Source organism: Myotis myotis, unplaced genomic scaffold (genome assembly GCF_014108235.1).
Source record: "Myotis myotis isolate mMyoMyo1 unplaced genomic scaffold, mMyoMyo1.p scaffold_m19_p_9, whole genome shotgun sequence".
In the NCBI taxonomy this organism is placed as follows: Eukaryota; Metazoa; Chordata; class Mammalia; order Chiroptera; family Vespertilionidae; genus Myotis; species Myotis myotis.
Window position 1 is genome coordinate 26,509,182 of NW_023416401.1, and position 24,239 is coordinate 26,533,420.

At 46.3% G+C, this 24,239-nt stretch overlaps 1 protein-coding gene across 2 annotated transcripts in view; it reads left to right on the forward strand.

The window, feature by feature from the left end:
- The window catches only part of EYA2 (EYA transcriptional coactivator and phosphatase 2), a 211,001-nt gene that overhangs the window by 69,727 nt on the left and 117,035 nt on the right, over positions 1–24,239 (forward strand). For both annotated transcript variants that reach the window (XM_036323734.1, XM_036323735.1), the window contains exons 2-5: positions 2,439–2,554; positions 11,836–11,881; positions 17,574–17,716; positions 23,002–23,118. In XM_036323734.1, coding sequence (XP_036179627.1) covers positions 2,449–2,554; positions 11,836–11,881; positions 17,574–17,716; positions 23,002–23,118 — 412 coding nt within the window. In that variant the 5' untranslated portion in view covers positions 2,439–2,448. The remainder of the gene's footprint in view (positions 1–2,438; positions 2,555–11,835; positions 11,882–17,573; positions 17,717–23,001; positions 23,119–24,239) is intronic.

A 24,239-nucleotide genomic window follows, 5' to 3' on the forward strand; every position in this document is an offset into this window, starting at 1 on the left:
GTCAGACAATAGGCTCAACGTCTGCTATTTGCTGAGCTCCATACAACGTGTTTGAAGTATTCAAAGAATGAGACTCCCAGGCCTCTCTCCTAGAGTGTCTGTGGTGTTCGGGGAACAAGCAAACAGGCACACAGCGTATATGCATACCTGGGAGCATTTAGGAACTAAATGCGTATCAGCTAATATAAAGATATAAGCAGTAGAAGCTGATTTGTGTGGAATTCTTTTATCAGATTAAAAAGTATATATAAAATACTTCCTATGTGTAAGTCCTAGAATAACTGATTTATTTCTTTTTTCAAAAAATTAAGTGTTTCAGCCCTGGCCAGTGTGGCTCAGTTGGTTGAGCATTGTCCATGCACCAAAAGGTCACCAGGTCAATTTCCCGGTCAGGGCACATTCCCAGGTCACTGGTTCAATCCCTGGTTGGGGTGTGCACAGAAGACAACCAATGAATGTTTCTCTCTCTCCCTCTCTATTCCCCTCTCTGTAAAATCAATAAAAACATTTTTTTTAATTCAGTGTTTTAGGCACACAAAGATGCACAGTAACCACGTAACAGAGGATAACAGTAGTATGCCCATCACCCAGTTTACAAACTAAAACTGGGCTGGTAAATATTTTCTGGCAGATATTAAATATTTGTGGATCTCTGCCATAATTACTCAGAAGTTGCAGCATGAAAGTGGTCATGGACAATTTGGAGCTATGCTCCAAAAGACTTTATTTATGGACACTGAAATTTGAATTTTACATAATTTTCACATCCTGAAATGTTATTCTTCTTTTGATTGCTTTCAACCATTTAAAAATGTAAAAGCAATCCTTCGTTCATGGGTCGCACAAAACAGATGGCAGGCTGGATTTTTTTTTACTGTTATTTATTAATTATTGTATTATTTTCCATACAAACAACTGCAGACCTACTTTTGCCCCACCCTATATATTTTGATGGGCCTCAGTCAGTGTCAGCCCCTGAACGAAAATGTCACACACACAGTTGACACTCCCAGGGTACCACTTCCCAAATTGCGCCCGCCCCCCCTACTATTCCCGGAGTTAACCATTGTCCTGAAATTGGTGTTTATTGTTCCTATACATACTATTATATTTTTATTGCATGCGTCTGCATCCCTAAACAGTATATAATACCGGTTTGTGTATTTTGCACTTCATAGAAGTAGAATCACAACTTGGGCACCCTGCTACCTCTTTGCTCAGTACTTTGCCTGGCAATCTGTCTGTTGTGCTCTGTGGAGCTTCATCCAGCCTTTTGCACAGCTGTATTGTATTCCATCATGTGAGCGTACTGCCTGGTTATTCATAGGCATTTAGGTTGCCACTGCTAGTCCTTTCTTTACATGTATCGTCTCTTTCCACCTCACCATGACCTCGTCAAGGAGGTACTTTGATAGTCCCCACAGTCCAAGTGAGAACACTTTTGACTTAGAGCAGTTTGGTCACTTGCTCTGGCTAGGGAGTAGTGACGCTGGAATTTGAATCCACAACCTTCTTACAAAGAAATCTGAGTTCATAACCACTTGGCTTCGGTCAGTATGTGGTGTTTATTAACACAATGATATCGGATCCTGACCTTGGATACGGATGTGCAGTCAATAAACTTAGCCTTTCTCTGAGGACAAGTTGAATCAGTGCCAAACGTTGCTGGTTGTAGTTGAGTCCTTTGCTAACTGCCATGTCCAATGTTGTGCTCATGAACCGGAAACCTCATTTCCTAACCACAGTGGGTAGGAATTTGGGAGGCATAAGTACTGACATAGCGCAAGGGTTGGAAAAGTTTTCAATCAAAGAACCCAGGAGACTTGTCCCTGCCTCCGTTCACATTTTATCAAAATGTGATAAAGTAATTCAGGAGCTAGTGTCTTCTTTCTGGGGAGGGACCACAGTGATGGGCGGTGGGTTTTGCTGCCTAGAGGGACTTAAATATCAGTGATGCCTTCGGAGCCGTTCTCCATCTGAGCAAGTCACACCATGGAATACCATATCCGTTTCCCCTCTTAGCTACAGTCAACTCGGACTTCTCCCCACGCCTCTGGCTTTGAGGAATCTAAATTCAAACACTCTCCCTACCTCTTTCTCCCTTCCTCTCCCGAGAAGTCTCCCTGGCTCACTCCAGCTCATTCACATGACATTTGAAAGAGTTCAAACTATAATTTTTCTAGTGGCAAAATACAGCAGGAAGGAGGGGAAAGTTTTAATCAAGTGGGCGTCTTCTCCCCAGGGGAGCAAGTACTTCATTTCAATGCCTCATTTCCCTTTGATGAAAAGTTTAGTGAATTTTTATTATGTAGAATTTATAAGACGGCTGGGTTTAGGTAATCAGCTCTCATATTTATACTCTTAGGGAAAGAAAGAGCAATCATTAGTAAGCATGCATAATTGATGAATAAATTACATTTCCCTTTGTTTTCTTTCAGGTACAAGGAAATGCTAGAACTAGTGCTCTCACCCAGTCTTACTGTAAACAGCACCTGTGTGGGTAAACTGAAGCTTACTGCTGACGCCGATGTCCGGACTCTGAGTGGCACAGAAGGTAGGCCTCCTGGCATGAGCTGTGGTAGAGCAGGGGTGGTCCCTGCCCACCCGGCGGAATATAGTAAGGGGCTATCAGACTTAGACACCCATCCTTTCGAAAGTACCGTCATTATAACAGTTTCTCCTCCGGTCATTTAGATTGTTGCCGCTGGACCAAAACTTTGGCGTACGTTGCTGACAATTCTGTCTAGTCATTGGAGGGGAAAGTGTGCTCGTTCGTGCTCTGAACTTCCTGTCTTGGTCTCTAATTCCAAGAATTGCTGACACCTCCCCAGATGTAGCCAGTTTTGGGCGTGTTCCAGATCCGGCCTGGTCTCCGCTCTGTCCCTTCGCGCTCTCCTGCCGTAGTGGCATCCAAGCAGGCGTCTTGTCTAAAGGGGGTTGATGTTGGGACAAGAACCCGTCCACCTTTTGCTTTCAGGTCGGGTTGAAGTCAAGGAAGCAGAGGAGAGTTAAGCTGTTTTTAAAATTATTGGCAAATGATGCAGCCAGACGAGTTTCACTAGAACAATTCCAGCTATTGTTTGCTTGTTTGGGATCTGTCAGCCTTCCTGACAGAGCTGGAGTTAACAAAAGGCATTAAGCTATTCTGTTTACCATTGGGCTTAACCCTTTATTGGGCCAGCTTTGGGGTTTGCTGCCGGTACTCTGGGACCCCCGGCTGTCTCTCCTTCACCATCTGGGTTTGATGCCAGCTCATGGGGCACAAATGCTATGTAACTGTCATGGAAAACGAGATGCGTTTCTAGTTGAAATATAACGTCACAAGGAATTTGCTTTTAAGCAACTCCAGGCTTCTGGGAGTCATTATTGATGTCACCAGGATTATGACATTTCCTTTCCATGCCGGCAATGACGCTGGAACAACCCTTCGTTGGGTGCCACCAACAGGGGCTGGGCTCTCGTGCCCAACCCTCATGGCAGAGAGCACCACCTCGTTCTTCCTGGCACTGAGGAGCGTGCGTGTAAAGCCCCTGGGCTCTCACAGAATTTGAGCAGATGCATTGAGCCCCGTTCACAGCCAGTCATGCTTTTCTTTCTGTAGAGAGAGGCACAAGTTACCTTAAGCCCGTCTTCATTTCAGAGCCAGCAGAGATGGGCCACGGCATAGGCTGCGAGTAAGGAAGATCCAAGCCTGAGTCCCAGCTCCACTGCCAACCAGCCCAATGGTCTTGGACAAATGATTGAGCTTTTCTGTGCCTCAATTTTCTGTCAAATGGGGGCATAATCATGACCCACTTCACAGGGTGCTCGCTGCAAGATTAAATGACGTAATATTACACAAAGTGCCTGGCCCAGCTTGGGGGCGTGGTACAATGGTTTAACTTACGATTCCATTGTCATTGTCCTCTGACTCCTATAACCAGAGTGAGCTCAAAGCCATGGTTGCAGGTTGCAAACTGGCAGCTCACAACCCAGTCTGACCTTCAGGCATGCTGTTGTTTTTTTTGTTTTTTGGGGTGTTTTTTTTTATGGATGACACCATGTTTTAAATAAAAGTTGTAAAAATTGGGACAGTTCAGATGAAAATCTGGATTTCCAGTTTCTCTTGAAATGCTGACTGCGTTAGAGACCCCGGGCCTGGCTGCCACAGTGGGAGCCTGGGGCAGTTGTCCCAGAGGTGAGTCCCTACCTTGTGCCTTTAACTTTTGTGAGCACATACTCTGTGCCCGGCACCGCTAGGAGCAATGTAAATCCAGATGAATTCTCCTCCTCCTCCTCCGGCACCAATGGAGCAAACACTTGGCCGTGTGCCCGATGTTAATGTCTGAACGCAGTCAGTCCCCACAACCCTGAGAAGTGGAGGCTCACTAACCTCCCTTTACACGGGAGGAAACTGCAGCACGGGGTCGGCATGCAGCTTGGTCAGAGGGCGCAGCTACGCGACAGCCACAATGGAACCTAAGTCTGTCCCATCAGGAACACACTGACTGTTTCTCACATGATATCACACCCCTGTTAGGCTGGGGTCCCGCTTTACCGTGCGGACGCCGAGGCATGGAAAGGTAAGTAGCCAGCTTAAAGTCGCACCGTTCGTGGCAGGGCCAGGAATCAAACCCAGGCACTTCGGCTCCAGAGTCCCCACTTCTTCACTCTGTCATTGGTTTTTGATTTTTTGCTCTTATGCTCAGTGCTGCCGGGGTGTCACCATGCAGGCTGCTGTTTGCACTGTTTCTCAGGAAGACACTGAGAGGTGGATCTGCAGCCTCAAGGGCTCCCCACCCCTTCCGTTCTGCATTACAAACGCCCCCTTCCCCAGCATCGCCTCTGCCTCCTGAGCCCCTCCACAGACAGAGTTGGTGGTCTCTCTCTTTTTTATTTTTGTTGATTTCAGAAAGGAAGCGGGGGGGGAAGGAAGATAGAAATGATGAGAGGGAATGATGAGAGGGAATCACTGATCGGCTGCCTCCTGCACACCCCCTACTGGGGGTCAAGCCCGCAACCCCGGGTATGTGCCCTTGACTGGAATCGAACCCAGGACCCTCTACCCACTGAGCCAAACCAGCTAGGGCGCTAGTTTCTCTTTTGTTCCTTTACTTCTCTAATAATATATCAACAGATTGTTTGACGCACCTACTGAGTACAAGGCACTAGGACTGGTAGGGATCCAACCCTACCCACTACCCACTTTCCGGGGAGACCATCACTCTGCTCCCAGGGGTCCCTGCACATCATGTCCGACAGGGTGTGGGCTCAGCCCGGCCACCTGTATGAACCTGGGCAAATGTCTACCCCTCTCTGAGCCTCAGCCACCTGTCTAGATAATGAAAGTTTGTTCAGTAAATTGTCTGCAAATGCCTGCCAGGGATCAGGCCCTGGAATAAGTTCTGGGAATATAATAGTGAACAAGACAGACAAGTCCCTGCTCCCAGAGCTTATGTTCTAGTGAAGGGGCAGGTACTGAATTTTTAAACAAATAAGGGGTTTCAGGTGGTGTAATTTCTATGAACAGTGAAGCTGGCCTGTGAGAGAGAGCGGCCTGCATGTGGGCCAGTGGTTAGAAAGGCTTCTCGTGGTGTTAAAGCCTTTGCAGAATGCTGGCCGCTTAGGAAACACTCCGCAGAGGTTAGCTGTGTCTCCCCCGCTTTAATGTGCCGAGAATCTCACCTGGGGACCTTGTGAAACCGCAGATGCGGATCTCACCTAAGATTCTGCATTTCTAACAAGCTCCCAGGTGATGCCTACACTCTGGTCCCCCCGCACTCTGAGTAGCAAGGTGCTAGCTGGGTGGTTCTCAAGTCCTCTTGCGCCTCAAATCACCTTGGAAGTTCTATTAGCACACCGATCGCAGAGCCCCACCCCTAGCATTTCTGATTCTATAACGTTTTGGGCGAGGACTCTGAGAATTTGCATTTCTAACCAGTCCCAGGTAAGCTGATGCTGCTGGTCCAGCGACCACACCCTAAGGACCAGGTTCCAGTGCTGGTTTTAATGCTAATGTCCAGATCCCACCCTCAGAGAGTCTAATTGGTCAGAAGTGTAACCTAGACAATAGGATTTTTTAAAACTCTCCGAATGAGTTTATTGTGCACCCAGGGTTGGGAACTGTTGTTCTAGATGCTAGATTCCTCCAAGACAAAGACAATTTTTAATTCGCATATGTGTATTTACATTTCTGTTCCAAATGAGTACATAACTCAGTGCCTGGCTCATGGTAGATGCCCCAAAATTATTTATGGGGGGGGGGGGTGCATAGATAGATGGTGGAAGATGGTGGATGGGTGGATGGATGGATGGATGGATGGAGGGAGGGAGGGATGGGCAGGTGGAAGAATACAGAGCAGTCTTGAGGAATCACAGATAACTTCAGGTTGATATTGGCTTTGAACCCTTAGTTAAAGTTTCCTTTACTTCCCCAACCTCATTTTCCAGGTGTGTAAAGTACAGATAATAACCTTCTCATTGGGTTGTTGTGGGAATAAAAGAGATAAGAGCCATGCAGTCCTTTAGCACAGTGCCTGATCTGTTGGAACCACTGGAGAAATATTAGCTATCCTTCATTACCATTCAAGTGAAAATTGGATTTGAATCATATTCCATCTTCTGGAAGGAGGGCGGCGGGGAAGTTACAGAACTAAGAAAGTAAAGTTGAATTGAGAAAAATTTTTCTTTTAAAATGCAGATACAGCGCAGCCAGTGTGGCTCAGTGATTGAGCATTGACCAATGACCAGGAAATCACGATTCGATTCCCGGTCAGGGCACATGCCCAGGTTGCGGGCTCCATCTCCAGTGAGGGGCATGTAGGAGGCAGCCAATCAATGATTCTCTCATATCATTGATGTTTCTCTCTCTCCCTCTCCCTCTCCCCCTTCCTTCCTTTCTGGAATCAATAAAAATATATTTTTTTAAAATGCAGATACATTTTGCAAAAGCCGAGGCTATAATCTCTTTGGTGTTCCCTTGGAAAGGTGAAACCACCCCCCTATGGAACAAGCTGGGCTGTCCTCTTCTCTCAGACTTCCTGCAACTCCCTCCTCTGCCCTGGGCCTGGCAAGGTCTGAATCTGAGTTTCGGTCTCACCGGTTCCAGCCTGGGGCTGGCAGGTTTTGATTCATTCCACCCAAGCCCGATTGAGCTGCCCAGAGCTTTGCCCAGGTCCTCACCTGGGGCGCTGCAGGGCACCTTCACCTTTCCCATCTCTATCTCAGCTGGCTTCCTGGGTGAGTTGGCACCCAGAATGACCCCTGCTGGCGCAGAACAGAATTAGTGTAGTGTTAAGGAAATTGCCAATTCCCTCTTTTGGAAAAAGGGCACTGAGTATTATGAATTACCTACTGCCCTCCATGGGTAAAGGACTTTCACTTATGGAGGCATCTCACAAACTTCACACATTCTCAAGCCACTTTCTCTGCCACATATTCATACTGTCACTTGCTTACTCATTTTTCTTTAAAACAACTCCCTTTCAATAAATTCATTTTACTAGTAAAAGGATGACTAAAGGCCAGTTCCAGAAATGAAAAGTTACAACTCTGATAGACTTATTATGATTCTAATACTCATTAAAATAAGTCTGTGATGATTCAAGTAGAAAAAGGTGTATATGCATGCCCCCTCAAATCCCCACACTCTGGGGTACTCTGGCTTCATTCCTTTCAGTCCTCAGGAACAGCCCCGAGATGGACAAAGGACTTGTTCACTGTCACATGGACACTCAATGCGAGTCAAAGTTGGGGTGTTCACTTCTGGACTCCTAATACAGTGCTCTCTCCTACTGTCCCTGTCCCTGGTCCGGGAGCAATTTACATCACCCACATGAGGGAAATGAGCTGATACAGTTACAGGCATGGACCTTTTGTGGCAAAGACCTGCTTCAGAGCATCTCACTAGAAATTGTCTCATCTCTCAGAGATCAGTTAGAAGCAGCCTCTGGGGTCCAGTTAGACATCTTAATAGTGGTTGCTGCTTTCAGAATCATTAGCTTCTTAATCCTCCCAGTGAGAAGTAAAAAAAAAAAAAAAAAGTGTGAACATTCAAATTGGGCTCCTGGATTTAAATGGCTTAAACAAGGGCCCCAGGAGGCTGGAAAGCTAATAATAGCTGCTGCGCATTGAGCAGTTACCGTTTGGTAGGTACGTGCCTGTGTAATCTTTGCAGCAGCTCTTCGGGAATGAGATGTTGCCCCATTTTGCAGATGTAGAAACTGAGGCTTAGAGAGAGAAGGTCACAGGCATAAAGTCACACAGTTTCATTGAAGCAGAATAGGATTTGAATTTGGATCTGACCCCTTCTTGCCCACATGCTTTCTTCAGAAGGAATATTAAGTTAACAAATGCTGAGATTTGGCTTGCAGATCTAGCCCACAGTAGGTGCCGAATAAACATTTGTTGAATGCATGAATGAATGAGCAGTGTGGGCAAGTTCCTTCACACAGTCACATAGACACACAGTCACACATAAGTGTGCACTTACTCGCACAGACCCCAGCTTTAGTTGCCTCATATTAAAGCTGGATCTTGACTTTGCTCATTTATATTACCTTCTTGGTCCCAATATGCATTTGAGTTTGTAACTTCAGGAACGGAGATTTATTTTTATTAACCCAGAATTGTGATACGTTTTAGTAATTTGCGGTTCTTTATTAGCTCATGGTCTAGACTCTTCTACTCAGAGTGTGGCTCCTGGGCCTGCTGCATCGGCAGCACCTGGGAGCTTCCTTGCCCTGCAGACCCGGAATCTGCATTTCAGCAAGATCCCCAGGTCAGTGCTGTGCCATTAAGGTTCCAGGTGCATTTTTCTACACCGTCCACTTTCCTCCTTGTACCTTGTTATAATTATAATGAAGTACTTACGGATGTAATTTTGTGTTTGCCACAGGAGGGTTCATGAGGGCCGGGACCCTGACTGCTTTTGCTCACTACTGGAACCCCATTCCTAGCATAAGCCTGGCACCTGGTGAGCAATGAAGGAAGGAATGAGTTCATCCCAGAGGCTCTGCCCATCTGTTGAGCTCATCCTTCTCCCTTCACCCATGGAAAGCTGGGGAGGAAGAGCAGGCTTAGAGTTTTAAATTCAGAAGTAAATGGAGGAGGCTCTCTGCCCCTCTCCACTTGAGAGCTGCCTGCCCCATTTGATGTGTCAGCCACTCCCTCTGAGACACATGGTGAAGCCTGGATCAATAGATGTGTCTCTGGTGAGTCAGCCACCAGGGCTGCTTCCACCACTGGCAACGTGGATAGGAGTTGGCATCAATGACTCCTCCCTTGACCTCACCCTCGCCCATCATGGCAAGTTCAGTGACACTGGCAAGGTTAAGAGCAGGAAGTTGTAATCACCAGGAAGTCTATCTCCATCTACCAGGCACCAGATCCCACAAATATCAAAGGAGCTGCTGCTGCTGAATGTGGTTGTCATCACCCCGAAGATGCCTGGGGCTCACACAGCCCCATGTATGTGACGGGGTGACCATGAGCAGTGTGACCACTGCCCTAGATTGCCAGAATGCTTGCCCCCCTCACACCCTCTGCCAGGGTCTTTACACTTCCCGAATGCTGTATCTGGCTTGTGCAGTTTTCCCGGGGTTGCCGGGGTGGGGATGGGAGAGGGTTACAGGTTTGCACCGCAGGAGAGGGAAGAAGGCAGATCTCTCTGCAGTTCAGAGGAACAGAGGAAGCCGAGTGAGGGGAACATGCAAATCATGGCAGAAGGGTTGTGGGGCATAGACTCTCGCTTCGGATTTATTGGCTGCCACGTTGATCCCAGCCCATAGGAATGTTTTCATAGATGCAGGTTTTTATGAATATGTACATATTTATTAAAGAAAACATATTAAAAATGTTTAATTCAGTAACTTATGTACCTAACACACTCAAATCATGGGCTTTTACCAGTAATGAGACTGGCTGCTTCAGAATGAGACAGTTCATTCTCTAGTCCTGGGGGAGGATGAGGATGGAGGTATGGGAGGCCCTGCCCGGAGCAGTAAACCCCGAGTGGGGAAGTTAGCATTGAATGAGCACCTACTGTGCGCCAGGGGCTTCCCTAGATATTAGACTGCTCCAGCTTTTCTTTTAATACGACACATAGTAAGAAATCTGTTTTTGACACTGCCATTCTATACCCACACATACACACTCATACACACACAAAACACATTCTCATGTCTATAGCTGGAACAAAAGCTTCACATTTCCTTCTTACTATGAGTATTCCATGCTGATATTGTCTCTTTTATTCTTTAATTCCAGTTGTAGCTCTCTAAATGGACTTCAGGACCCCACCCTCACCCCAGTGGTTTTTAACTCATAATTTAACTCATCTGGTGATTAGGGGAAATGACCTGGCAGTCAAATTACCCTTGGGTTCAAATCCCAGGCCCTATGCCCATGGGTTGTTTGGCTTGAGCAAGGCACATAGCCTTCCCCAGTTCCTCCATCTGTACACTGGGGAGAATGCCATTGTCTGCCTTGTACCGTGTGAGGACTAGATGAGATCATGCATACAGGCCGTGAACTCAGGGCCTGGCATGTAATGAGCTTCTCAGTGGATGAGAGCTGCTCTTAGCATGATGACCATCACTGTGGGCTGCAGTGTCCTGTTGCAAAGACCGACTCCAGAGCCAGACCACCCAGGTTCAGATCACAGATCTGCACCGTATGACCTGTGTGGCCTTGGGGGAGTAACTCTCTGTGCCTCCAGGTCTTCATCTGCAACAGGAGGATGTGACTAGAGCCCTGCTCATGGGGTGATTATGAGGATTAAAATAGCTAATCCAGATAACGTGTTTAGAGGAGAGCTTGGCACATCACAAGCGCTGGGTCAATGGTGGATATCACCGTCATCTTCTCATTTAATTCTCACGCATCCTTGTGAGATAAAGATTTCCCCCCGTTTCACAGGAGGAACTGAAGTCCAGAGACTCTAGGCAGCCTGCCCGAAGTCTCTGCTACTCGAGGTAGAGTTGGAATTGCAGGTTGATCTTCTAGCCTCCAGCTCAGGGACTGAGAGGGGATCAGGCTCAGGCTCAGAGCCACTGCCCTACTCACCAAAGAGTGTGGATTGCCAAGTGGGCACCATCAATAGACATGATATCTAGGATTTTCCAGGGCTCCACAGTGAGGACACTGAGTTGTGCTATGAAAGATGACATAGAGTTGAACTGTCCATTTGTAAAATTATCCTCTTGCAAACAACTCTCCTTGCTTAGTTCTATCACCTTTTCGTCACCTCCTCTTATTGTCTCCCACTGATCGTTGGATGCTGTGTGCCCAGAGATATGGTAGAGTCAGGAGCCCAGGCCACTGACATCTCACTGCTGCACACCCTCGCTGGAGCCTAGGAGGTGACCCAAGAGGTGCCTTCCCCTCAGTGCTGGTGCCAGCCCTACCTGAACCCTATGGGCTGAAACTGGGGAAGGAGGGAAAGAACATCAAAGTGATGTCATCGGAAGAAGGGAAATGGGTTTTGAGAGTCAGGAAACCAAGTTCAGGTGCCAGTTGTGCCGTGATCTAGTCAGATGACCTGGTCAAGCACCTTCTTTCTGTCCCTGTGGCCTCCGTTTCTCCCTGTGCAATGGGTGGGAGGACGGATCCCACGCTGATGTTTGGAGATGCTGCCTTTCTCTGCTGTCCTTCAATTAGTACTGGAGACAGAGCTCTCCCAGAAGGGGCTTTCAAGGAGAGTGCTAAGATGTGCCTCACATAAGCTGCTGTGGTTGAGAAAGCCCCAGGCAGCAATCTCTAAGTTTCTCCCCACTTAGAGTGGCATCTGAAGTCACAGCTTCTGTGGAACACCACTCCGATTGCTAAAGCCCTTTTCCTTTGTCTCTTCCCCTCCAGGCATCACCACATCGGCCCTTCCACGTGTGTCCCAGCTCTTGGCAAGGTGAGTACCCTTGCCTTGGCTCTTTGCCTTGTCTCCTCACACCCTCTGCCTTTTTCTTTCTTGGAGGACAGAAAGAAAAAGTCAAATTACCCTTGGGTTCAAATCCCAGGCCCTATGCCCATGGGTTGTTTGGCTTGAGCAAGGCACATAGCCTTCCCCTTTCAGCCCCTAGAGGACAGTCTAGAGCCAGACTCCCTAGAGAGGAATTGCAAGGCCAGCACTTACTAGCTGAGCCACCTTGAGCAAAGGACACACCTCCTCGGGCCTCAGTCTCACCATCTGGAAAAGGGGGACACTCATGATGCCTGTCCCATGAAATGAGCTAAAATGTAAAAAGCACTTAGAAGGCGGCCTGGAACAGTGATTTCAGTGTTGGCTGTTGTGGGTTTTGTTTTTTTTTCATCTTTCTTTGTTCAGTTTTCAGTTTTTCCTTTCTTTCTTCTGTCCTTTCCTATGCATAGACTCTCTCTCAATTCCTTCCTCCCTTCTTCCTTGTCTCTCTTTTTTCCTTTCCCCTTCTTTTCTCTCTCACTTCTTTCTCTCTCTCCCTCCTCTCTTTGGCCTTCTCTCTCTCTCCTTCCCTCTCCCCTCCCCATCCTTTTCTCTTTCCTTTCCTCTTTCGTCTCCCTCCCCCTCCTTCCTTTCATCCTTTCTGCTCCAACGTTCACCCAACACACTTCGGTACCAAATCCCATACACAGCCCTGGAGTCTCGGAGATCCCTGCCTCGGAAGGCTTCCAATCCAGTGGGGAGATGGGCCAGTAAGTCAGAAATCTCAACTCTGCATGTGGGCAGCAGAAATGCTCCACTGGAGACGTGCGCTGGGCAGAGGGAGCTCAGGGAGGGACACAGCATACCAGGGCCCTCGGTGACCTGCCTGGGGAGCCCCCTGGGTTTGGCCTGTGGGATGGCCAGCAGCTCCTTGTCTGGAGTGCTCCTTCCTTGACAACCCTGGAGAAGCTATTTCTAAGGAGCACCTTTCTCAGCTTCCTCTCCCTCCAGATGTTTTGGGGGTTGTTAGTAGCAACCGAGGTCTGTTAAATCTTCCAAGCTTATTTTATGGCCTCAGGATTAGAGCGCTCCCTCATCTCTTCTCCGGGTTTTCCTTTCAGCCCCAGTTTAATCCGAGTGGGGTAAATTGGTTTTGATGGGAAGCAGGAGTGGATCATCTCAGATTTCCACTTTCTCCTTCTAAGGACAGCTGTCCATTGGGTACATTTCAGATAAGGTTCACTGCTAGGTCCCGACCAACTGGATGCATTTCCAGGCACCTCCCAGAGAGGACACATTGGCTGGTCAAACGCCTTCTCCTATTGGTTCTGGCGTCCCCAGTTCAAATGAGTTTCTTATACATTTTGGAACCAGTTCCCCAACCCTCTATCGCAGGAGTAATCAAAATGAAAGAAAGATGTGAGAACATCTTTTTATCGTTCCATGAAGTATTGCATCTGTCTCACACCTGCCATGAGGCTTCCTATGTAGGAGGGACTCTGGAACCAAACAGGTTTTCACTGAAGTGATGTAACCAAAATAGAATTAGGTACAGATTGGGGATCTCATTAACATTTACTGGCAAACATGCCGGTTAGAATAGTTAGATACGGGATGTCAAGTACACATGGCTGTGGTGTCCAGGTGTGTAACCTGAAGGGTGAGGGGGCATAGCACAGTAATTAAGGCCATGGCCTCTGCCAGCAGGGTTCAAATTCTGTGTCAACTGTGGGTTCCTTTAGTACATTGTTTAGTCTCCCTTTGCCTGTTTTCTTATCCGGAAAATGGGGAGATGATTCATCACTGCCTCCAAGGATTGTCACGGTTGTGAGGTTTAAATGAGCCAATCCACATAGTAATTCGGACAGTAGTACCTGGCATGTGAAAGGCACGAGAATGGTTAGCTGTTTTCAGCATGAAGTGGTCCCAGTGGAGACTGTTGCTGACAGAGTGTGGTAGTCTGAAGGGGTGGCTGCTACTCAAATCCAGCTGATGGCGCTGCACCAGAGTGCAGACTCAGCTTGCCAGAGCTTCTGCTTTGCAAGAGAAGGAGGTAATGAGGAGGAAGGGGAGAGAATAAAACCTCCTGGTTTTAAAATGTTGGCAATGAATTCAAGTAAATAACTGTACTGGCCAAAGAAATTATATCCATGGATGCATGGACTGCACATGGCCCCTGGGCCACCGTCTTGCCCCCTTCCTGTTAGAACAGCCCACCTTGGCTTTATTTATTGCTGCTTCAACAAAGTATTGAGAGGCAACGAAGTTTCATGGCTCCAAGTGTAACTATGGGCTCTGGAGTCAGATTCCGGAGTTTAAGTTCTAGATTTCCCACTTTCTAGCTGTGACTTCAGGTCTCTGAGCTTCAGTTTTCTCTTCTCTAAAGTAAGAGGTATAAGACCCACACCCACACCCAGAGAGTTGATGTGAGCATATGATGAGATTTCATGCACGTATTGGGCCTCAGTAATTGGTAGTAATCATTTTATTTCAGACTAAAGGCCCAGTGCACGAAATTCGTGCGGGGGGGGGGAGGGGGTCCCCTCAGCCCGGCCTGCACCCTCTCTAATCTGGGATCCCTCTCACAATCTGGGACTGCTAGCTCCTAACCGCTCACCTGCCTGCCAGCCTGATCACCCCTTAACTGCTCCTCTGCCAGCCTGATCACCCCCAACTGCCCTCCCCTGTTGCGACCCGGCCTCCTCCACTGGGCCCCACCTCCACTGTGTGTGCGGCCCTCTTGTGACAACATTAGGGCGTGATGCGTGAGGGCGCAAAGACCACCTAGGCCAGTGGTCGGCAAACTGCGGCTCGGCAAACCGTGGCTTGTGAGCCACATGCGGCTCTTTGGCCCCTTCAGTGTGGCTCTTCCACAAAATACCGACTTCTGCGCCTGGGTCACACAGTTTCAATCGCACTGTATGTGCGCGCCCGCACGTGGTATTTTGTGGAAGAGCCACACTCACGGGGCCAAAGAGCCGCATGTGGCTCGCGAGCGTGCTTTGCCGACCATGGACCTACACTATCATTAGTATAGATGTCTTGGGAAGGAGCCCTTTAAATCCTAGCCCTTCGTGGAACCTGTCACTCACCATGGAGTGCAGAATCCATTTGTGCTCTATGGTTGCAAGTAACAGAAATCGACTCCAGCTGATGTAAGCCCAAAGGGACTTTTTTGAGGTTTCTGTATTTTTTTTGTTTTGTATTTATGGGGGTGACACTGGTTAATAAAATGACATAGGTTTCAGGTGTACAATTCTCTAATATATCATCTGCATATTGTATTGTGTGTCCATGACCCCAAGTCAAGTCTCCTCCTGTCACCATTTATCCCCTTTACCCTCTTCTACCTCCCCACCCCCTTTCCCTCTGGTAATCACCACACTCTTGTCTGTGTCTATGAGGTTTGGTGGGGTTTGTTCGCCATTTTTACCCAGCCCCACAACCCCCACCCCCACCCCTCTGACAGCTGTTCTCTGTATCTATGAGACTGTTACTATTTTGTTTGTTTATTTTGTTCATTAGTTTCCACATATAACTGGAATCATGTAGTACTTGTCTTTCTCTGACTGGCTTATTTCACACAACATAATGCTCTCCAGGTCTATCCATGCTGTCACAAAAAAAGGCGAGGTTTCCTTCTTTTTTACGGCTGAGCAGTAGTCCATTGTGTAAATGTACCACAGCTTTCTTACCCACTCATTTACTGATGGACATTTGGGCCGCTTCCCAATCTTGGCTATTGTAAATAATATTGCGTATATTCTTTTTTGAATTAGTGTTTCAAGTTTCTTTGGAATCGCTGGGTCATAAGGCAGTTGCCTTTTAAATTTTTTGAGTTAACTCCATAACGCTTTCCACAGTGACTGCACTAATCTTCATTCCCAGCAGCCGTGCACCAGGGTTCCCTTTTCTCCAAATCCTCACCAGCACTCGTTGTTTGTTAATTTATTGATGGTAGCCATTCTGACAGGTGTGAGATGATATCTCATTGTGGTTTTAATTTTCATTTCTCTGATGATTAGTGACATATGTCTTTTCATATGTCTAGTGGCCATCTGTTGTCCTCTTTGGAGGCGTGTTTATTCAGGTCCTTTGCCCATTTTTTAATTAGATTGTTTGTATTTTTAGTGTTGAATTTTATAAGTTCTTTATAAATTTTGGATATTAACCCCTCATCAGATGTATCATTGGCAAATATGATCTTCCATTCAGTGGGTTGTCTTTTCATTTTGTTGATGGTTTCCTTTGCTGTGCAAAAACTTGTTAGTTTGATGTAGTTCCATTTGTTGTTGTTTTTCTTTTGTCTCCCTTACCCAAGGAGAGGTAGCAGAAAAAATATTGCTATGAGAAATGTTCAAAATTTTACTGTCTGTTTTCTTCTGGGATTTTTATGGTTTCAAGTCTAACATTTAAACCTCTAATCCATTTTGAATTTATTCTCCTGTGTGGTGTAAGAAGGTGGTCTAGTTTCATTTTATGCATTTATCTGTCCAATTTTTCCAATATGATTTTTTAAATATTTTTATTGATTTCAGAAAGTAAGGGAGAGGGAAAGAGATATAGAAACATCAATGATGAGAGAGAATCATCGATAGCTGCCTCGTGCATGCCCCCTTCTGAGGATCAAGCCCGCAACCCAGGCATGTGCCCCTGACTGGAATCAAACCCAGGACCCTTCCGTCCCCAGGCCAACTCTCTATCCACTGAGCCAAACCAGCTAGGGCACCAATATAGTTTACCGGATTGAATAAACTATCTTTACCCTATTGTATGTTGTTGCCTCTTTTGTCAAATATTTATTGACCATTGAAAGTGTGGATTTATTTCTGGGCTCTCTATTCTATTCCATTGATATATATGTCTGTTTTTATGCCAGTACCATGCTGTTTTGATTGGCCTTCTAGTATAGTTTGATATCAGGTAATATGATTCCACCAACTTTATTTTCTTTCTCAAGATTGCTGAGGCTATTAGGGGTCTTTAATATAAATTTTTGGAATATTTGTTCTAGTTCTTTGAAATATGCGTTGTTAGGAATTGCATTGAATCTGTCGGTTGTTTTGGGTAGTATGGACATTTTAATGATGTTAATTCTTCCTATCCATGAACACGGTATATACTTCCACTTACTTGTATCTTCTTCAATTTCTTTCTTCATTGTCTTATAATATTCTGAGTACAGGTCTTTTACATCCTTGGTTAAATGTATTCCTAGGTATTTTTTTAATGCAAAGTTTAAATGGGATTGTTTTCTTAGTTTGCCGTTCTGATAGTACATTATTGGTGTATAAATAAATCAACTGATTTCTGGCTATTTATTTTGTATCCTGCTACTTTACTGAATTCATTTATCCATTCTAGTAGTTTTTGGTAGAATCTTTAGGGTTCTCTATATACAGTATCATGTCGTGTGCAAATAAAGACAGTTTTACTTCTTCCTTTTCAATTTGGATGCCTTTTATTTCTTCTTCTTGCCTGATTGCTGGGGCTCGGACTTCCAGTAATGTTGAGTAAGAGTGGTGAAAGCAGATGGCCCTGTCTTGTTCCCGATCTTAAAGGAAATGCTGTCGTTTTTGCCCATTGTCTCTGCCCTGGAAAGAGTAAATACCCAAAGGAAAATGGTGGTATTGATACCAAAACAAGGGGAAGGGGATGCTGGGCTGGGCTTGGAGATCTCATCTTCTCTCCTTCCATGCAGACCTTGCCCACGTGTCCTGTCCAGCCAGCCTCCCACAGCCATGGCAGCCTACGGCCAGACACAGTACAGCACGGGGATCCAACAGGCCACCCCCTACACAGCTTACCCACCTCCGGCACAAGCCTATGGGATCCCTTCTTACAGTGAGTACCAGCCAAAGCCCTTGCTTCCCTGTGGGGCCTCAACATCATGGTCTTCCTTCTGTCCTATTGCCTCAGTTAAATGCAGAATCAGAAGTGATTCCAGCCTGATTTTGTATTAGAGATAGAAAAAGGCAGACACATTAAATATGGTTCAAGTTCTAAAGACTGTATCAAGGCCTCTTTTGATTGCTAGAGTAAGAAACTTAACCCAAGCTGGCTTAAGGGAAAATGTAAATGTAATGATTAACACACTGGGGTCTGACATTAGGAATGGCTGGGTCCAGGTGCTCAAATGATGTCAGGAAGAATACATCTCACTCCATATTCAGATGTTTCCCCCTGAGTTGGTTTTACTCCCACATAGGTTCTTCTCCTGTGGCAGCAAAGATGGTGCCTGTCAACTCTGAGTTTGCATCCTTTCAGCTCAGCACTCCCAGTGGAAGGAGAACTCATCATTCCCAGTAGTTCCACCAGAATCCCATATTGAGCCTCCCTGGCCCAAATTGAGTCATGTGACAAGGCAAGAAGGTTGGGGTGAGAGAGATAAGGAGGCTGAAACCTATGGATTGGACAAGTGAGAGGGATGGTTCTCTTAAAGGAAAGCACAGTAATGGTATCAGAAGGAGAACTGGATTCTGGGAAGGCAAAATCAACAGAGCTACAGGCCTTGACTGTCAGAATCTTACTGCTAAGAACTAGAGACTCAGTGAACCAGGCCCACCATCCACTGCTCACCTGTCTGCATTGACCAGGGTGCTTCAGAGTAACAGAACCAATGGGATGGAAATAGATAGTTGAGATAGATAGATAGATAGATAGATAGATAGATAGATAGATAGATAGATAGACAGACAATAGGAATTGGCTCACCCGATTACAGAGGCTAAGAAGTTCTAAGATCTGCAGTTAGCAAACTGGGGAGCCAAGAGAGCAGTGATGTCATGATATGCATGCATGGTATAAAGGAAGAATAATTTAGGCTCCGGGGCTATGCAGGCCTTTTAGATGAGGATCTGAGCACTGAGAGATGAGCATGAGCAAACTCAGGAGGGAGAGTGTCCAGGCATAGGGGGCTGCAGTGGGAAGGCCTGGGATGGGAAGGCATTTGGCAAGTCCAAGAAGCCCGGTCAGCTGGAGCACAGTGGGGAACAAGGTGGGCAGAGCCTGAGAGGCCTGGGAAGGATTTGGGATTTTATTACAGGTGAAACAGGAACTCTCATTGGCAGGTGTATAAGCTGAGGGCTGTAGGGTACATTCTGGGTGCTGTCCAGGTCACTTAGCTGCTGTGGGGACGTTGGATTGCAGAGAAGCAGAGGAGAAGCAGACAGGCCAAGGGGAGACTGATATGTAAGGAAGGAGTGGGGTGGTGGTGGGAGCCCAGGACAGGGCAGTACACACAGAAATTGGCAGATTTAAGAGCAGTCCTAGAGGTGGCAGTGACAAGTCCTGTGGGCTTCGGGTCAGGCATTGGTAATGGTCAGCATGGTTGAGCTACTGCCACCCACAGTTCTCAGTGCTACGTGTCCACTAATTCCTTAACCCTACGAGGAAGGTCCCACCATTATCCTCTTTTGAGGGATAAATAAGTGGGAGCTCAGAGAGGGCAAATAACTCTCCCAAGGTGACCCAGGCCAGTAGCAGAGGTGGAATTAAACCCAGACAGCCTGGCTCGGAAATCCAAGCCCAAGACCAAGCTTCGTTGCCAGAGTGTGCATTCCATAAATCCTGGGGGATTACCTGGCATGGGGGATTCCATAAATCCTGGGGGACAGACCTTGGCCAACAGGTGTGGGCACCACTTTGAACTTTCTGTCCCTCCTGTGCTGGAAGACCTGTGATACAGTCATACATAAGTTACCCGCCTGGCCGACAGCCAAGAAAAATGAAGCCATATTATTTTTCAGCATAAAAGAGAAACCCACTCCTGTTACCAGACAAAACATGGCATCAGGGGGAAATTAATTTGGTTCAAAGTCATTGTATGGTTTCGGTTACTTTCAGACTCTCTGACAGCACAGCAAAGGTGGTAAGAGCACACACGTCCTGGGCTCACACCCCACCGCTGCCCCTTGCTGGTCCTGAGACCCTGGGTGAGTTTCCTCGTCCATACAGTGGAGCCAAACCAAGTCTGGCCTCCTTGCGGCTGCGGTGAAGATGCAATGAGATCATCTGCATAGGGGCCCAGCTACTTTTTTCTGTCAAGGGCCGGATAGTGAATAGTTTCGGCTTTGTGGCCTACACAGTCTTGGTCAGAACTACTCAACTCTGCCACTGGAGCGTGAAGGCAGATGGACAGTATGTAATGAGTATGTGTTCCAATAAAATTTTATTGACACAAGCAGGCAGTGGGCCAGATTTGGCCCATGGACCCTAGTTTGCCAACCCCTGACCTACTTGAAGGACTTAGCTCACAGGGCCTGGCCCACGGAAAATGCTCAGTCAATGCAGGAGGAGCCAGGCTGCTGTGTATACCTGGAATGTCCTTGTCACTGAGTAATGACGGTGGGATGAAAAGCCATTGCCCTTCATATATGCCTGTGCCTAAGCAAGCAGTGTTTGCTCACTGTCTGGAGAAACTTTGTTGAATCGTGTTAGGAAACTTTTTTTATGCTCCTTGGAAGCTAGCATTACTACCTTTATTTAAGTAGTTGCAGGGAAATAACACAATTGAATAAACTAGAGGCAAGGAGATCAGGAGTATTGAGTATTTTTCTTGGTTGATTATGCAACATTTAAGGACATATGTAAAAGCATAAAGAATAACACTACAGATACCCATATAAACTGACCATCCAACTTTAAAAATAAAATGTAAAGGGAGGTTCTGTCCCTTTCTTCTAAGAGATACTCACAGCCCTGGAATTGATATTTATCATTCCTCTATTTATCGTTTCTTTGTGTGACATGGGGGCCAGCAAACTTTTTCTGTAAAAAAGCCTGACAGTGAATTTTGGCTTTGCAGGCCCTACAGTATTAAAACTACTGAACTCTACCATGGTAGCTTGCAAGTGCCAGATAATACGCAAGTGAATGGATATGTCTGTGTTTCAATAGAACTTGGTTTACGAAAACAGGCAGAAAGTCCCATTTGGCCCATGGGCCATAGTTTGCAGCCCTGGTGTGTGTTTGTGGAATGAATGTTTGCATGTTTGTGGACTGAATGAATGAATGAGCATATTCTTGCAGTTTTTCTGTATCTATTTAAAATGAAAAATGTATATGCTCTTGGACTCAGCAATTCCACTTCTCATATCCAAGCTAGACAAGCATTCTAACACTGCGTGAGGAGGCATGTCCATCTGTCACAGGCGGTGATAGTGAAGAAATTAGAACCCACCTAGAGTCCATCATCAGGGGACTGGCTGAATAAACAGTAATATTCATACTTTGGATTTCCATTTGGCCACTAAAGCAAATGAGCACACAGTTTGAGAAGAGTGAGCAAGGGAGCATGGAGCAAGCAAAGGTCAGAGTGGTGAGCAGAGCCCATGTAGGACCTTGGAGCCACCCAAGGAGTTTAGATTTGACTCCAGGTACCCTGTACACCATTAACCTTCCTAACAGACTGCGCAAAAGGAAGTGCCTATGATACTGCTTGTTGCTCCTGAAGTCCTATACCATCTATTGCATAAAATCCTTTCACACCCATTATTGAGATGCAGCAAGAGAAGGAAGGGAAAACCTTGACTTAAGAATTATTGGCCAAGTCAGAGAAAGATAAATACCACATGATCTCACTCATTTGTGGATTATAGAGAACAACATAGACTGATGAAAAGGGACAGACCCAAAGACTGAGAAACAGCGATCAGGCTATCAATCCCCAGAAGGAAAGTAGGGGAGGGCGGGGGTAAGGGGAAGAGATCAACCGAAGGACTTGTATACATGTATATAAGCCAAACCAATGGACATGGACAACAGGGGGATGGGAGCATGAGTGTGTGTGTGGGGGGGGGGGGAGGTTGGGGGTTAATGGGGGGGATGAGGACACATTTGTAATACCTTAACTAATAATAATTTTAAAAAAAAGAATTATTGGCCAGTTGTGAGACCCCGTTGAGTAGCCTGGCTTTCTGAACCTCAGTTTCCACATCTTTAGAATGGGAAAAGCAATACTGCCTGTTCTGTGGGAGTGTAGTGAGAATGAAAGAGATGTGTGTTGCTAAGTACCTCATTCAGAGCCTGATATGTTTATGCTTTCCCCTTCCTTTAATCTCCTGACAACCTGCTGGCAAGTATCAGTATGTTATTTCATAAAGAGAAAGCTAGTCCTGGTCACCAAGGAATCATTTTACCCCTCTAAGCATTCTCTTCATTTATGGGAGTGAATGGGTGAGAAGGAGGGAAACCACAATTACAAAACCATCCCCAGAACTAGAAATGTTCTTTTAAAAACACACATTGAAATCGTATCAAAGTACTATTTTACACCTATAAGATAGACAAAGATAATCAAAGTATATTACATTTTCAATGAAAATACAATATCTTGGCTTTTGATAGTGGATTAGCCCCCCTCCTTTGATACAGTCCCTTCTCCAGCCAGTTGCGCATGGGATTGGAGTCTGTAGTTTGGCGAAGATGTCAGAGTTTGGCCAAAACAGAAGGAAGATTTGTAACTGTGGCCTTTGGATAAGCATCACCTCCTGCCTCCCCATCCCCCCCCCCCGCCCCCGGCCAAAACAAAACAAACAAACAAACAAAAAAACAGAGAATGTGTCTTAGGGTTAAGTGGAATCATCATTATAGAGGAAGGTTGGTTCATTTAACACCTTCACCCAAACTCCTGATGAACTTTAAACCATACAGGGTGCTGCTCCATGGAGTAGGGGGTTGTAAACTCACTTCCTTCAGAGCCAGGCAGGAAGCAGGAACCTGATCACACGTGCAAAATAAAGCACCTTAAAACCAGCCTCTGTGTCTCGGAGGCAGTACAGGATCTGTGGTGACCCGGGATACACAATCTGGAAGCCTCTAGGTAGCTTGTTGTCACATGGGAATACAGGCATAGCACCAGCCCATTGCTCAAGAGAAAGCATAAGTCCAGATTTTTGGGTGAAATCCTCCTGATTTTTAAACAAAAACAATTTCATATTTTCCTTAAAAATATACACACTTAGCAAAATATGTCTGTAGACTAACTTTGGTTCACAAGCCAATAGTTTGCAACTCCTGGTTTGGAAGCTGATAAACGTGCACGCTGTCTTGACTCAGTAGCTCTTCTGTGGGTGACAAGGGAGCATCCTATTCATGTGTCCCTGGTGCTTCTTCTTCCTCCTTCCAAGGCATCAAGACAGAAGACAGCTTGAACCATTCCCCCAGCCAGAGTGGATTCCTCAGCTATGGCTCCAGCTTCAGCACCCCACCCACCGGACAGAGCCCGTACACCTACCAGATGCATGGTCAGTATGGCGCTGCGGCCCCTCCCTTCCCTCTCCAAGGCGTTGCCTGAGTTGGGTGTCATTCATTCATTTATTCAGCAGATTTGAGTACCTACTATGTGCCAGGATCTATCTCAAGTAATGGAGTTACAGTGGTGGACAGAAGATATGAGATTGCCCTTATAGAAACTGATACTAAAGCAACAAATAAACTGACTAATTTGGGAGGAGTTGAGTGCAATGAAGCAAATAAGTGTGTTGTTTGGATAGGGAGTGATGAGCAGTTGTGGGGCAGTCAAGAGGCATTGGATATGTAACTTTAGGTAGAATCATCAGGAAAGGCAGAGGGAAAAGTCAGTGCAAACGCTGTATGGAGGGAAATGTCTTGACATATTTGAGACACAGAACTAAGACCAGCAAGGCTGGAGCAGAGTCGGGGACGTAGGAGGAGAGTGTTTTGGAGAGAAGGCAGAGCTGAATCACACAGGCCTTGAGGGCTGTTGGCTTTGATTTTAAGTGTGATAGACAGGAAGTTCACTGCACACTCAGGGAAGTGCTGGGTGGTGGGAAGAGTGGCCAGGCAAGTAAAGTAACTATTTCAGCTGGAGGTTCAAGGCTGCATCCCCATAAGGTGGCCTTCGGAGGGGAAGAAAGAACTCCAGTGCATAACTCCCTCCTCAGATAGGCCAAGAAACTGGCCTACTAGATTCTCCTGTGTCCACCTCCACGCTTTTACCCACTGTGGGCCCCTTCTCCAGTCCTCCATTGGGAGCATGTTAGAGCTGATCCATGGGACAGAGGGCTGGTGGCATCTTTTGGAAGATCTTTTGGAAATCTTCATCCCCGTGTTTTTTCTTTCGTGAAAGCTGGTGAAAATTACCACCAAGGGTCTGAAAAGTTATGTGAGAACCTGAAGAGGTAATGACAAGGTGGTGGGCTAATGAGTGATTGTACTTTTCTCTTTAAAAACTCTTTGCACATATTGTCACTTAACATTCTTTGAAATGGATGTCAAAGGCAGCCTTTTTAGGGAAAATCCTGGTGAAAATTCAGCAAGTAATCATAGGGGTATGTAAGAGAAACAGGGCGCTGAGCACTGATGCCCAGCACTGGAATACTTCTGTGTAAAAGTCTGCAGCAGA